The sequence below is a fragment of the Bidens hawaiensis genome, unplaced genomic scaffold (genome assembly GCF_021521415.1).
Source record: "Bidens hawaiensis isolate Kalapana, Puna unplaced genomic scaffold, B.hawaiensis_p1.1 tig00029060_1, whole genome shotgun sequence".
Taxonomy (NCBI): Eukaryota; Viridiplantae; Streptophyta; class Magnoliopsida; order Asterales; family Asteraceae; genus Bidens; species Bidens hawaiensis.
This window is the reverse complement of record NW_027494791.1, coordinates 186,583-201,253: the sequence shown is the minus strand read 5'-3', so window position 1 is coordinate 201,253 and position 14,671 is coordinate 186,583. Positions and strand designations below refer to the sequence as shown.

At 37.4% G+C, this 14,671-nt stretch overlaps 1 protein-coding gene and 1 pseudogene across 1 annotated transcript; one reads left to right on the top strand and one right to left on the bottom strand.

Moving 5' to 3' along the window:
* The first annotated feature begins 688 nt into the window (after positions 1 to 688).
* Positions 689 to 5,804, top strand: LOC143578198 (uncharacterized; annotated as a pseudogene).
* Positions 5,805 to 6,882: 1,078 nt separating this feature from the next.
* Positions 6,883 to 7,627, bottom strand: LOC143578197 (agamous-like MADS-box protein AGL62). Its single transcript, XM_077061857.1, has one exon. It carries the CDS (start codon positions 7,603 to 7,605, stop codon positions 6,883 to 6,885), a length of 723 nt encoding a protein of 240 aa, XP_076917972.1. The 5' UTR covers positions 7,606 to 7,627.
* Positions 7,628 to 14,671: the final 7,044 nt, after the last annotated feature.

Below are 14,671 nucleotides of genomic sequence, written 5' to 3'. Positions count from 1 at the left end.
AACTAAACATAACTCAAAGATGTAGTCAAAGCAAACAAACAAACGAACCTAATAAAATTATATTCATATGATAGGAGACAGGTGAGACGAGGCAAGTACGTTTTTCCTCTGTCCAACAAGATAGAGAGGACGACGCTCACACTAAGACATGCGGCTAAAAAAAGATTTTGAGTGTAGCATAGAGGTGATGCAAAAATTATAACAATAGTTAAGCAAGTAAGCACAAGAAACTATAATAAGTACAACTAAGCAAGTAAAGCACAAGAAAACTAAAAAGGAAAGATAGTAAAATAAAATATACACTACCAAAATGTCCATAAGTCTTCACAAACTCATATCCATGTTCATGACTTCCAAAAGATACATATCTAGTCTTTCCAGAACATCTCAACTTTCCCTCCTCCTCCTTCTTTCCACTGATAGTTTCAACAATATGAACCGAAACCTCCGTAGACTAGAATTCACATTTGTCACCATCAAGCTAGTGATTTATAAAAAGATACTTAAAATTTATTTAAAATAATAAACATAAAAATACATTTTTTTTTCAAAATTATATTATAATAAAATAATTCAATTACAATAAGTAGGTAAACGGACAACAAAGCCGTCCCTTTTAAATGACAAAACCGATCCTGCTAAAAACAAAGTTACAGTTCTTCGAACACGTTATATTAAAAAAAACATAATGGGGAAAGCGGAGCAGTTTGACGGTTTGACCTGCAACTCCAGCTCGTGCGTCAATGTAATTATCACTCAACGCCGTCATAATTAGGGTTGTCCAAACTGCTCGCCGCTCGTTCATCGTTCGCTCGAATTTTGCTCGAAAAATTCTCGTTCGATTTCGGCTCGGTTTGCAAGGGAGCCGTTCGGCTCGGTTCTGTTTAAAAGCAATCCAAGCACGAGCAAAGCCTCGCTCGGTTTGGTTCGGTTCGTTTTGCTCGAATTAATTTTTATATATTAGTTTATATATAAACTTTATGTATATATATAAAAGTATACTATTTTTTAAAGTCTTTAAAATTTCCCTCTTTTGTGTTGATTTCAAAGTTCAAATCTAAACCATAGCCACTCGTTTTATAATATGTTTATTGTTAACTATGAGTTTTATACATTTTAAAGGTGAAAGTTTAGATAATTTAGAGTTGAAAGTTTTGAATTAATGATATTTTGAAGTTTTAGAAATTTAAAATTGGAAACTTTGTACGAAATCAAGCAAAACCAAACCAAGCCGCTCGGTTTCAAAAACAAACCAAGTTCAAGCATAAAGATTTCGCTCGTTTCTTTAAATTCAATCCGCTCGGTTTGGCTCGCTTTCAAACCAAACCAAGTATGAGCATGCCCGCGTTCGGTTCGGTTCGGTTCGTGAACAGCCCTAGTCATAATCAACAACGAAGAAGCTATTGCTAAATTCATCACTCGGGTCTCTGAATTCATACTTGTTTAGGTCAATTAACTTATTATTCATACTTATTGGCGTAAAGCTGCAATCGGAATCCGACAATTCGAAATTAGATTTAGTGTTTGATATCAATTAGACAAACCGTTGTTTGTGTTCGTTAGTTAAGCTTTCACGGACACACAGAAATTTGTGCCAGATGTTCGTTCATTAAGGAAATGAACTTGTTCATGTTCGTTCCGTAACTTTCTGATGAACACAAACGAGCATATATTATTTTGAAAATATAAAACATTAATGTTAGTCCCACACATTAGACATAATCATCCAAAAGATAAATCAAGTTTTAGTTAAAAAATACTTAACATAATAATCATAATCGTTACTATTAAAAAATGTGTGAAAAGTCTAAGTTCACAAAATTTAAATGTTTGGATAATAAACTAAACCATATAAAATGTGAAAAGCCTTTGTTGAAGGAACATGAATGGATGTAAACGAACAGATATTAATGAACAAATATAAATGAACATGGTACCGAACTGGTATTAATGAGCAAGTATAACCGAACATGGTACCGAACGTTCAGGGACATAAATAAACTTTTTCATGTTCGTTCGTTCGGTTAACAAAACGGAATTTATAGTTTATGTTTGTTAGTTTATTAAACGAACTTCCCGCCAAACGTTTGGTTTGTTTACAGCCCGAGGAAATACACGATTTCATTTCTGATTTCAATCCTGAATACCTGATACAAAATTGACATGAATATTGTTGTGAATTCGATGATTGTGACTTGTGAGTGTTTAGATAACTTTAGCACACTTCAAGGTTCTAGCAGTGCAGGCTGCAGGAAATTCACCTGCATTGCAGCCTAGCTCAAGCTATAGTGTTGCAAGTAGTGGAGTTAGATATGTGACATCAAAGTTATTAGGAAGCAGTGGCCATGGCGGTCAAATGCTTGGATTTGTAGCCACGGTGGATGGTTAATTAATGGTGGCAGTTCCTGTTGGTTTAAATACTTGTGATGTTAATAAAGGAACTAATTAGATATTCAATGTAGGAGATACTTTGTATATTGCAGATTTCAGTCTAACGAAATAGGGATGAGCTTTTTTTCCTAAATACCCGTACCCGTACATGTTCAATACCTGTACTTGTACCCGTACCTGTACCTGTACGTGTCTATTGGGTATGGGTATGGGTACGCAAATTTACTGATTATAGGTACGGATACTTTCGGGTACAGGTACGGGTATTACGGGTACTGGTACCCGTTTAGAATATGTAGAGGTTTTTATTATGTTTCCAACACTTATGACTTAACTTTCAAGCAAGATTTTCAAAACATAATATATATTAGTTGACTAAGTTCATTCTCAATTTATATGTGTATATTCATATATTGTGTATTCGTATATTTTTATTTCATGTATGTGTAATCGTGTATATAATTAAATAACATATATTAACTTTCTCTCTTATTTTTATATAGAAATTGAGGAAGCAATAAATTAAAAAAAGGAAAATGAAATGAATTTTATATAATGGCTTATTTGTTTCATTTTTAGTTTTGGTATTATGTTTTGGTTGCGGTATTACGGTTTTGGTATTATAGATAATTGGTTGTCGGTATGTACCGTTACCGATACTTGATTTAGTGGAGATTTTTTTTAAAAAAAAGAACAAAGAGGTACCAAAGCGAGTACCATACCCAAAGTACTTGTACCCGTACTCGTACCATATAATTCGGGTACGGGTATGGGTACCAAGATTTACTGATTTTAGGTACGGGTACGGTCCCGATCTCATTCCTATAACAAAAAGGTAATTGTGATACTTTCATGTTTTAAATGCTACTTGATGATGGATATTTTTAGTTGTTTGATATCAATTAAACAAACCGATGTTCGTGTTCGGTCATTAAGATTTCACCAACACACTGAAATTTTGTATCCTGTTTTAGTTCGTTAATGAAATGAACTTGTTCATGTTCGTTCGTTAACGTACTAAGCAAACACAGACGGACATATATTAATTTGAAAATATAAAATAACATTGTTAAATCGAAACAAACAATCCAAAAGATAAATCAAGTTTAACTTAAAAATACTTAACATAATAATCATAATCATTATTATTAAAAAAAAAGTGTGAAAAGTCTAAGTTCACATATATTTAAATGTTTGGATAATAAACTAAAACATATAAAATATAAAGAGCCTTTGATGGTGGAACATTAACAAATGAACATGAATGAATGTAAACGAATGGACATTTATGAACGAACATGTTACCGAATGTTCATGAACATAGATGAACAAACACGAAAATTGTTAATGTTTGTTGATTTTATTAATCAAATGGAATATATTGTTCATGTTCATTCGTTCGATAAACAAATGTAAATGAACTTCTTGCTAAACGGTTCGTTGAACGTTCGGTTCATTTGCAGCCCTATGAAATACATTATGATTTCATTTCAGATTTCAATCCTGATACAAAAATTGACATGGATATTGTTGTGAATTCGATGATTGTGAGTGTTCATATAACTTTAGCACGCTTCAAGGATCTAGCGGTGCAGGCTGCAGCAAATTCACCTGCATTGCAGCCTAGCTCAAGCTATAGTGTTGCAAGTAGTGGAGTTAGTTATGTGGCATCAAAGTTATTAGGAAGCAGTGGCAATTGCAGTCAAATGCTAGGATTTGCAGGAGGAAACGGGGCGGTAGTAAAGCAAATGGCGGTGCCAGTAAGAGTAAGGCTGGCAGTTCCACAGTTGGTTCAAATAAAGGAACTTATAAGATATTCAATGTAGGAGATACTTTGTAGATTGCAGATGTAAGAAAAGGTAATTGTGATACTTTCATGTTTTAAATGCTACTTAATGATGGATTTTTTTTAATATTGATTAGATTATGACATATGTCTCTCAATAAAGTCAATTAGTTTTGGTAACTCGAACCCTGTATCTTATGCATTTGATTCCAAAGCTAAATATGGTAACACCTTTCCCTAATTCCATGTTTCAAATGGGATTTTGATATTAGATTCTTCATTTAATTTGTGGCATATATTGCTTGTACTTTGTAGTACTTGGGATCACTGAGATTGCAGTCGCAAAATGTTGTGAAGAAGTTAGTTGGTGCACATCATTATTACAAAAATGGAGTCGTTAATAACAGTTAAGATTTTATGTAATTAACCATGTTCATAAAATAATAGTCTCAATAATCAATCAATTGACTTTTTTTCAATAGTCGATGCACATGTGTTGCGTGGATACCTGAACGTACGTGATGGTGATTTATTGCTGCTCATGCTGTTGGAAACTTGTATGTTTATGAAAAGGCAAGCTTTCAATTCATAAAAGTTTCTCCATATCATTGTTTGACTGAGTTTCACAATTACATTGACTTTACATTTCAATAGTTTTAGAGCAAAGACGATCCTGGTGATTCTCATTCCCTGAATCAAGGATCACCCTCAATTCTCTGTTGCACATTTGCGTTCTAGTAAGCTACATGACCAACTTTTCTTAATGCGCTTGCATATTCAGTTGATGGAAAACATTTAGCAACTGTTGGCAGAGCCGCAGAGATGGTAATGAATATTAATTAGTTGATTGCCTCTAATTCTTGTTCTTTATATTATTTTTTTCCAAATAGGCTATATACGGGTATTTGATTACTTAAATGAGCAACTTATATATGGTGGAAAAAGTTACTATGGTGCTCTTCTTTGTTGTGCCCGGAGGTAAAACTGTAAAACCATCCCTGATGATTGTTACACTATTTTGTTAAAACTAGTTTGTTTTTCATAAAATGGGGTAGCAAGGGGAGAAGGTCACAACTCATGGGTAATTATTCTGGCCCACTGACTTATGAACCGGTCAACTCTGATTATGTTCCATTTTTAACGGGTCAAACAGGTAAAAACGTAAAAAGGTTGGTTTCTTTTGTAAAAAGTATAGTACAATACTATCTGATACACAAATAATTTAATAAAATTGATTCTTTTGGACCAAAAATATGTTTTTGGTCAACCCAAGACGAAGTTTGACTTTTGACCTGTTACCTGATTTGCAGGTTAGTGGAGTTGCTTTTGATTCATATTATTCACCTTCAACTTCAGAAGATGAATCTGAAAATGCAGTATATAGATTTGGCTCAGTTCAGGTACTCAAATAAAAATAATTTGACCCGTTATGTAAGAATGGCTTGATACGGGTTGTGTTTATCTCAAACGGGTCAAATGAATAATATAGAGACCCGCCTGATTTGTTTTCTACAAATATTTGTTTAATGCATGCAACCTCGTAATTTGTTTAATTTTTAATTATTAAAAAGGAGGTTTGCGGGTCAACCTGATCCGTCTGATTTGTTTTCTGCAAATATTAATAATACAAACCATAAAGTTTATACAACTCTAACCATATTTTATCTGCAGGATTCACAGCTATTCTTTAGGACCTTGCAATGGATGAACTTGTAGTGACTAGCGCCACCTCGTCGTCCACCTGGCGGGACCCCACGCATTATTATATCTGCAGTCAACTCACTAAGACAGTGTGGTCCTGCTGGTACCCTCCCAACTGGCTCCAAGCTCAAAACACTTCCCTAGGCTCGCACCGTTGTAGCTCACCGTGTCCATTCCGAACCATTGTCCGGTGTAAGATTCTCTCTTTAGTCTAACCCTCCAGCTCAGGTTTAAAATCATAATCTTTTTAACCCAATCATAGTATTGATTTTATAATTTGTGTTTGTGTAATTTGTTATGTTTTTGGCTGATTTTGACAGTGTTTCCATCCAAGTGTAAGAATAATCGGTTATGGGCTTTATGGGCCTCTAGCTACCATATTATGATTGTTTGCCAGATGGACACGCAACTGAACACGACACTAGATGGAAACCCAAAAACTTGACACGCAACTGAACACGACACTAGTTTTCACGGGTTGACACGAAGATGACTTATTTAATATGACTGTTAATTATATTTCAATTTTTTTGCATATTAATTCTCTAAATGGCAAATTTACAATTAAAAATACAGTTAAATGTAAAATAAGTATATGTTTAAACTACATATATGCATATCATGATAAACTATGCTTTACCTCATCTAAAAAAAAGATAAATGGGTTAAAGAGGTGTATCTAAAACCAACATGAACTCATTTAAACAAAACCTTATAACAGTAAAGATCAACATAAAACTGACATGTAACTGTAACCTGTCTAGTCTAAACCTTGAGTACTTATGAATCTTATGTTAGATCAGTAGCAGCATGTAAAAATTAATTTCACACCATATTATTAATCAAAGAATTCAACAGCACACAAAGTAAACCACACCAAAACATAAAAATCATAAACCATAAAAAATCCATAACAAGAACTCAAAACAGCATCTAGCTAGCTACGGTTTACCATATGGATATTCAACAATTGATCCTTGAATATTTATTTAACTATTTTCACCCTAAAACTTTGGCAGTATCTGATCTCCTGATCCGCCAATGCCATGATGCTGAAACACAAACCCACCGGCGCCGTTTGTTGGGTCCGCTGTCGTGTGACCGCCGTTAACAACATAATTGTTCCACCGCATTTGATCAAACAGTACGTTCGGACCAGCAGCAGCAGCAGCAGCAGCGGAAGAGTGCTGCGGCCTGTTGATCATCATTAGCTCGTCGGCTCGGGTGAGGACCTTCCTCCTCAACTCGAGCAAGGACCACAAGAAGAGGTCCAACTCACCCACGTCCATCCCCTCGGTGGGCCCCTCAAACCACGGCAAACTGCTACTACTCGAAGGGATCATCTGATCCCTTCGCTTCTTCTCGGCCTCGAGTTCCCTTGAAACCTCGGTGTAATGCTGGTTGAACTCTTGAGCCGGCAGGGGTGGAGGAGAAGAGTACTGGTTATTATAACCGGTACTGGTGGTGGCGTTGTTATTATTATTATTATTGTTTAGATAGCGGTCGACTACGGTTTCAACTTTGGGGTGGCCGAAAGCGAAAACCCTACCGCCTGGAGAGGTGACGATAATGGCGACTTGGGCCCCGGTCAAGATACAAAGCTCTGAGGCCTTCTTGAAGAGTCCGGTACGGCGTTTGGAGAAGGTGACTTGGCGGCTGTTGGCTTCTTCTATCTTCTTGATCTCTATCTTCTTCCGGCCATTCGTTGTCTTCTTCGTATTATTCATGCTAACACTACTTCCGATGTGGTGGTTTGCAAGAACCATGGCGGTCAGTCGTAAGTCGGTGATTGATAATAATATTGTTTGTGTGTGGAATAACATGTAATGAAATAATGAGACGGAAAGACTATTTATAAGCAAATATCAATTACAAAAATATTTACCTTAATTAAATGACCGTTGATTGGTGGTTAAGTTTGGTAATAATCTTTTTTTGATCGATTAGAATCATTTGTGCGCGAGGTTGTTAAAACATGGCCGTTATTTGGTAATGTAGGAAGATGGGTAACTTGGTTTAAAAGTTACATGGTGCCTAGTTAAGTTTGAAGTTATGAATATAATCTAATGGTTATTAATTAGATTATGTATTGTGATTCGGTTAGTTAAAACGTCACAACATTGTCACGTAGTTAATGAGCTTTAACTAACTAACCCAAAAACCGAATGTTATAAATGAGTTTGGTTAACCAAGAGATATAAAAAAAATGAAACGGGGGTGGACCCCGGAGCCCTTTTGGGCTACTATCAAGAAATATTAACCAGATCACGTTGTTTTTGGCCATTACACTCTTTTATTTGGAGAAACCCGTCGTTCCACTCTGGTCGGACTATGTTGTTTTAACCAGACCCACGTTGGCTTCATATTTTGGCTTAGGCGTTCCCCGCGTGAGACCATACCGCTGACAGTCATTGTGCTGTCACAAGAGCGGAACTCTCTGGCGTAACACACAGTGGGATGAAAACCTGGGTGAGCTCGAGAGCCCCGTTGCTCCACTTTGACCATACTATGTTGTCTTAACCGGACCCACGTTGGCTTCAGAGTTTGGCTTTGGCGTTCCCTACAGGAAACAATACCGCACGTTGTCACTTAACAGTCGTTGTGCCACAACAAGAGCGTGCCTCCCTGACGTAACACACATTGTGACGAAAACCCAGGTGCGCTCGGGATCCGAATTGTCAACCTCGCAATGTCACACCCCGACCAAAGGAGGCGGAACATGCCGGGGGTGCAACGATTGCTCATAAGCGCATGACACTATATAAAGCGACAATATTTAACAAACTCATTTCATTTCACAACATCAAAAATGTCACATAACCAAATATTCATAAGTCAAATACAACAAAATATAGCAAAATATAGCAAATCAAATATTGTTCATTTTTGCTAATATCCTAACGGTATTTGTGTCATTTTCTTCACCGAACTCCATAATCAACCTAGATGCAAACCTGTAACATTTCATAAAATAAAGTTGTCAATACAAATGTTGGTGAGCAATTCATAAGTTTGAACAATAGATATATAGTATGAAAAGCCACAAAACTAGTATACAAAACCATAAATAATAGCTATAAACTTGGATAAATTGACAATCGCTAATAGAATTATGTTAGCGCCACCTAGCTACAAGGGATTGCCAAGTAGTCTAGGATTTAATAGAATATCGTTAATTGCATTACGTTAACGACACCTTGCTACAAGGGGATGCCAAGTAGTCTAGGATTTATAGATTCCACCAACCGAAAGCGATAAACACATAGGCATATAAGCATAGAACACCAAATCGAGCAATTATTCAAGTAAAGTATACAACAACGTTTGTGGTTTAAGACTCAAGTATAAAGCATTTGATTTGAATAAATATGAAATGTCACCCCAAAACAAAAGATAGAAAACGGGGTATGAAGTTACTCACGTTCAAGTATAAAACTTGATCGGTAAAAGATGAATAACCGGATGGATGAAGTTTAACGAGCAAGGCCTAAATGACAATAAAATCTTGGATTTAGAATGGTTGTCTTGAAGATCTTTAAATAAAATAATTGTTGCAAAAAGTAAACAATTAAAGTTCAAGGTTTAAAATGTAACTATTTAAGAATTTATAATAACAATCCTTTAAAAATGTAAGTTTGCTCGAAACCGGGTTAAAGTATCTAACCTTAATATTTACTTAACCAATGTTAAGTAATAAGGTGGGAAAAATGCTAAAATGCAAGTTCTTTTGGGACAAAGATACTAAAACGGGTTTTTAACGTGTGTTCGGGTTGTCGATTCGGGTCTTGACAAATGGTCAAACCCAAAGTCAACTTTCCAACATATTAATTGTTATGAGATAACTCATTAAAATATACTAACACTTAACCAAGTATGTAGATCTATTGTTTAGAACTAACAACGCACGTTAAGCGAGTGTTCGGTTTTGTCGGTCCAAACTATGTGATGAGATCAAGTTGGATTCAACAATTCCAAGTACTTAAGAAAATAATTAAAATCAGTTTGTAAACTATTTTTAAAGAAATATACAAGTCTTGATAGCTAAAAACACACTTATGTGTCTTAAGCGAGTAAAAGTCGGTATAGTTCGGTTTGGTTCGGTCTCCATCTCACAAATAGTTCATAGATGGTTTCTACATGCCCAAATATCATAGAAATTGTATATTGGTTTATAAATGAAGAAAACTTAAATTTTACAACTAAAAAGTTAACTACAAGTCTTTTAAGCAAAAGTTTCGGTTTAGTTCGGTTTCCATCTCCCAACGAGTTCATAGATGGATTCTATATGCTTAATATCAAAGAACTTGTAAAAATGATTTTTGAAACTCAAATCTAGCAATAAACATGTTTAAACAACTATTTTAACAAAACTAGTAAACAAAAGTTCGGTTTCTGGTTTGGACTAGTTTCGGTTAAACCGAGGTTAGTCTTATACAAACCCACACCATGGAACTTGTAAATAAGATGAACAAACTAAAAGGGTTAGAAGTTAGTCATAAGTGATATGTATAATAAGTTATGTGTGTGTGTATATATATATATCAAGAACACGAAGTCCTCCATGAAACCTTGCCTTATGACATTCGAAACTTAACCCACCGGAGTCGGTGAAGTAACAAATAAAGGAAACAAGGGGTGTGTATTATATATATGTTGTACCACCATATTCAAGTGTTAGTAACATTAGATGAACAAGTTAAAATGAAAGACTATAGTTAGTTGACCTTAAGAAATCAAAATAACAAAATGTTGAAGATGAATTCTTGGATTTGAGAGAGAGTTTGGAGAAGATGAACAACCAAAATGGTGTATGGAGCCTTGCTTTTATAATGGTAAGAGTATGGTTGTAACACCCCAACCGATGGCGGATTATACATCGGGGCGCCACGTATTTGTTTCATTACTCACGACACTATTTGGGTGTCCATATTTAAATAATACATTTTCAATGCGCACGCGCAGAACACAAATCTCATAAAGTAACATAAATCATATCATAACTCAAAATATCCAAATAACATAATTTGTCTTGTTACATTTTAATCTAGGTCCAAAGAAAAAGAAAAACATCCTACGTGTCCTTGAGATTCCAAAAGCAGCTACAGCAAACCTGAACATGTGTTAAAATAAAACGTCAACACTTGCGTGTCGGTGAGAAATCAAGTTTAATAGATATAAATAGATAATAATAAACACTGCGCGCAACATGTGCTTAACTGGGGTTTAACATAGGGTGTAATCAGATTGTGATCAAGCCTTAGATCATAGCTCATAGTTCAATCCGTGCTCCCAATTGAGCACAAAAACAAGTAATCATACGTGCATGTGTAAACAAAACAAGAAAACCGTAAACGATAGGTCTCCCGTGTTCATCTAATGGATCCATGAAAACTTCGGAATAGGCCGTCAAAGCGGTTAATGATTCACACATACAAATAAACAGCCAAGTAAACGTCCATAACACATGGGGTTTTGCGCACATAAATTTCATAAACAAGTTTAAGACTCAAGTTGTACGAACACATGAACATCCCAAAACGTAAAAATAAAAGGGGATTAAGTACGAGATTACTCACTTGTAAACGGTGCGTTGAAAGATAAGCAAGAATCCAAATTTTAAACAAGCACAAGTTAACCTATAAATAAGAGGTTATTGGTTTAACGATTGGTTTTTATGTCTTGAATATATGTAAGTTACTTAAACAAAATTTATATAATATATATTTACCGAGATTTCAGGGCAGAAACGAAGAGAAGGCGGATGCAAGGAGGCGTCGCTGAGGAACTACGGCAGAGAGCAAAGGGAGATTTGGGGAGTGATTAAGTGTAGTGTGTGTAGTGTTAAGAAAATAGTTTAATTTATAGGCAAACCCTAGGGAACACAATCCCTTGAAAAGAGGAAAAGATCTCAACAAATCAAGCAAAAGATATTAAAAAGCACAAGAAAACAAAAGCAAAAGATATCCAAAGATATGCCGGCAGCTGCAGGGGATGGGGAAGGCTGACAGGTTACAGATTAAAGCATGGGAGGTGTCAGATAATACACTGTTCAAGGCATGCAAAAGAAGATTTCAAAAGATTATGTCAGTCATTTTTTCTGTCAACCAATAGGATTGGTGCGCATGCTGCGCCGAAAGTGGCTTTTCGGACAGATGTCGGAACTGACCTAAAGTGCTCATACAAAAGATAAGATATTTCAAAAGCATACAGGCTAACAGAAGAAAAGACTTAAGGTCTAGCGCGAGAAAGCTCGAGCGCGCGCGAGGGCGAAGGCAGACAGAACAAACCTTAGCGCGCCGCGGGAAGAACTTAAATCCTTAGCGCGTCGCGGGAAGAATTACAATTCTTAGCGCGCTGCGAGAAGAATTACAATTCTTAGCGCGTTGCGAGAAGAACTACAATTCTTAGCGCGCTGCGAGAAGAACTACAATTCTTAGCGCGCTGCGAGAAGAGTTCGTCTCGCGTATCGCAGGAACAGCCGGTCTTCACGCAGGCTTCCTAGTAAAGAGTCTGGCGCGTGGAGCTGCGCAGACATCCTTAGGCGGGAAGAACCAAAGGACAAGCAAAGAGTTAAGAGGAAAAGGGGTTCAAGGCGTAAGGGTTAAGCAGAGGGGCGGGACGGCGACAAGAGAGAAAACGGCGAGATAGCGACAAGAGAGAAAAGGGCGGGACGGCGGAAAGGAAATATTATTATTAGGAGTAAGTATTATAAAAATTTATATATATATATATATACGATTTATTTAATGTTAAATTTACAAAGATTAATAATCAAATTTTAAATCATAAAAAGAATCGGATTCGAAAACGGGTACCTGGGTCGGGTCGGATTTGGGCAGTTGTCACAGTCTCCCCTTCTTTAAGAAATTTCGTCCCGAAATTTAACTCGAAGTAGGATGCGCAGAGAAAAGGTGCGGGTACTTGATCTTCATCTGATCTTCCCTTTCCCAAGTGAACTCGGCTCCGCGCTTGGACTGCCAACGAACTTTAACAATAGGGATGCGACTGCGCTTGGTTTGCTTCACCTCGCGATCCATAATCTCAACAGGCTTCTCAACGAAATGCATAGACTCATCAACTTGAACTTCATCAAGTGGTATGTGGAGGTTCTCGTCAGCTAAACATTTCTTGAGATTGGATACATGGAAAGTTGGATGCACATTGCTGAGCGCGGGCGGCAGGTCCAGTTTGTAGGCAACTTTTCCCACCCTCGCAAGAATCTTGAACGGACCAACATAACGAGGCGCAAGCTTACCTTTCTTCCCAAAGCGGACAACACCCTTCCAGGGCGACACTTTGAGGAGAACAAGATCACCAACTAGAAATTCGAGAGGCTTCCGCCTGCGATCTGCGTAACTCTTCTGTCGGCTTCTGGCAGTCAGCAGATGATCACGGATCTTGGCGATTTTATCGGTTGTCTCTTGAACTAGTTCGGGTCCTGTGATTTGAACTTCACCCACTTCGTTCCAACAAATCGGTGATCGGCACTTTCGACCGTAAAGTGCTTCAAATGGGGCCATACCGATGCTGGAATGATAGCTGTTATTATAAGAGAACTCGACCAGAGGTAGGTGTGAATCCCAATTACCTCCAAAATCAAGAACACAAGATCGAAGCATATCCTCAAGGGTTTGGATGGTTCGCTCAGACTGTCCGTCAGTTTGAGGATGATATGCAGTACTTATGTCCAAACGAGTTCCTAACGCAGATTGGAGAGATTTCCAAAAGCGAGATATAAAACGGCCATCGCGATCGGATATGATGCTCAAAGGAGTACCATGACGGCAGACAATTTCCCTGACATAAAGATGCGCAAGTTGTTCAACACGGTAGGTTTCACGAATGGGCAGAAAGTGGGCAGATTTGGTCAATCGATCCACTATTACCCAAATGCTATCATGTTTGCTTGCAGTCAAGGGTAACTTGGTGATAAAGTCCATTGCTATACATTCCCATTTCCATGTAGGAATTTCAGGTTGTTCGAGCAAACCAGATGGGCGTTGATGTTCAGCTTTTACTTTAGAACAAGTTAGGCATTTAGCTACGAACACAGCAATATCCTTTTTCATACCAGGCCACCAAAAAGAAAGGCGCAAATCTTTGTACATTTTGTCAGCACCAGGATGAACTGAATACCGAGATTTGTGCGCTTCACTCAGTATGACAGAGCGAAGATTCTCATCATTGGGGATCCAGATGCGATTGAGATAACAGAGAATTCCATTCAGGTTAGGGACCAGATGCGCTTCTGCATCACACGCTAACTCGGCGCGTAGGTTGCCTTTGCTGATCGATGCGCGCTGCGCGTCACGAATGCGCGATTCAAGATCGTTTTGGATCGGCGCGAAGTGAAGCTGCGTGCGCGGCAAGATACAGTTGAGTTGACTGGGTTTGCGGCTGAGCGCATCGGCTACCACATTAGCCTTTCCAGGGTGATATCGGATCTCACAATCGTAATCGCTGATGAGTTCGTTCCATCGGCGTTGTCTCATGTTAAGTTCCTTTTGATCAAAAATGTGCTGAAGGCTTTTATGGTCTGTGTAAATGATACACTTAGTCCCATAGAGGTAGTGTCTCCAGATTTTTAAGGCAAATACAACTGCACCAAGTTCGAGGTCGTGAGTCGTATAATTCTTTTCATGAATTTTGAGTTGCCTAAACGCGTAAGCGATAACCTTGCCTCGTTGCATAAGTACACAACCGAGACCTTGGTTGGAGGCATCACAATAAACGAAAAAGTCGTCAGTACCCTCAGGTAATGCTAAAACAGGAGCTTCGCACAACAATTGCTTG

Bases quoted from the DNA above. Each gene is read 5' to 3' on its own strand.
- LOC143578197 (XM_077061857.1), bottom strand. From the start codon at position 7,605: ATGAATAATACGAAGAAGACAACGAATGGCCGGAAGAAGATAGAGATC.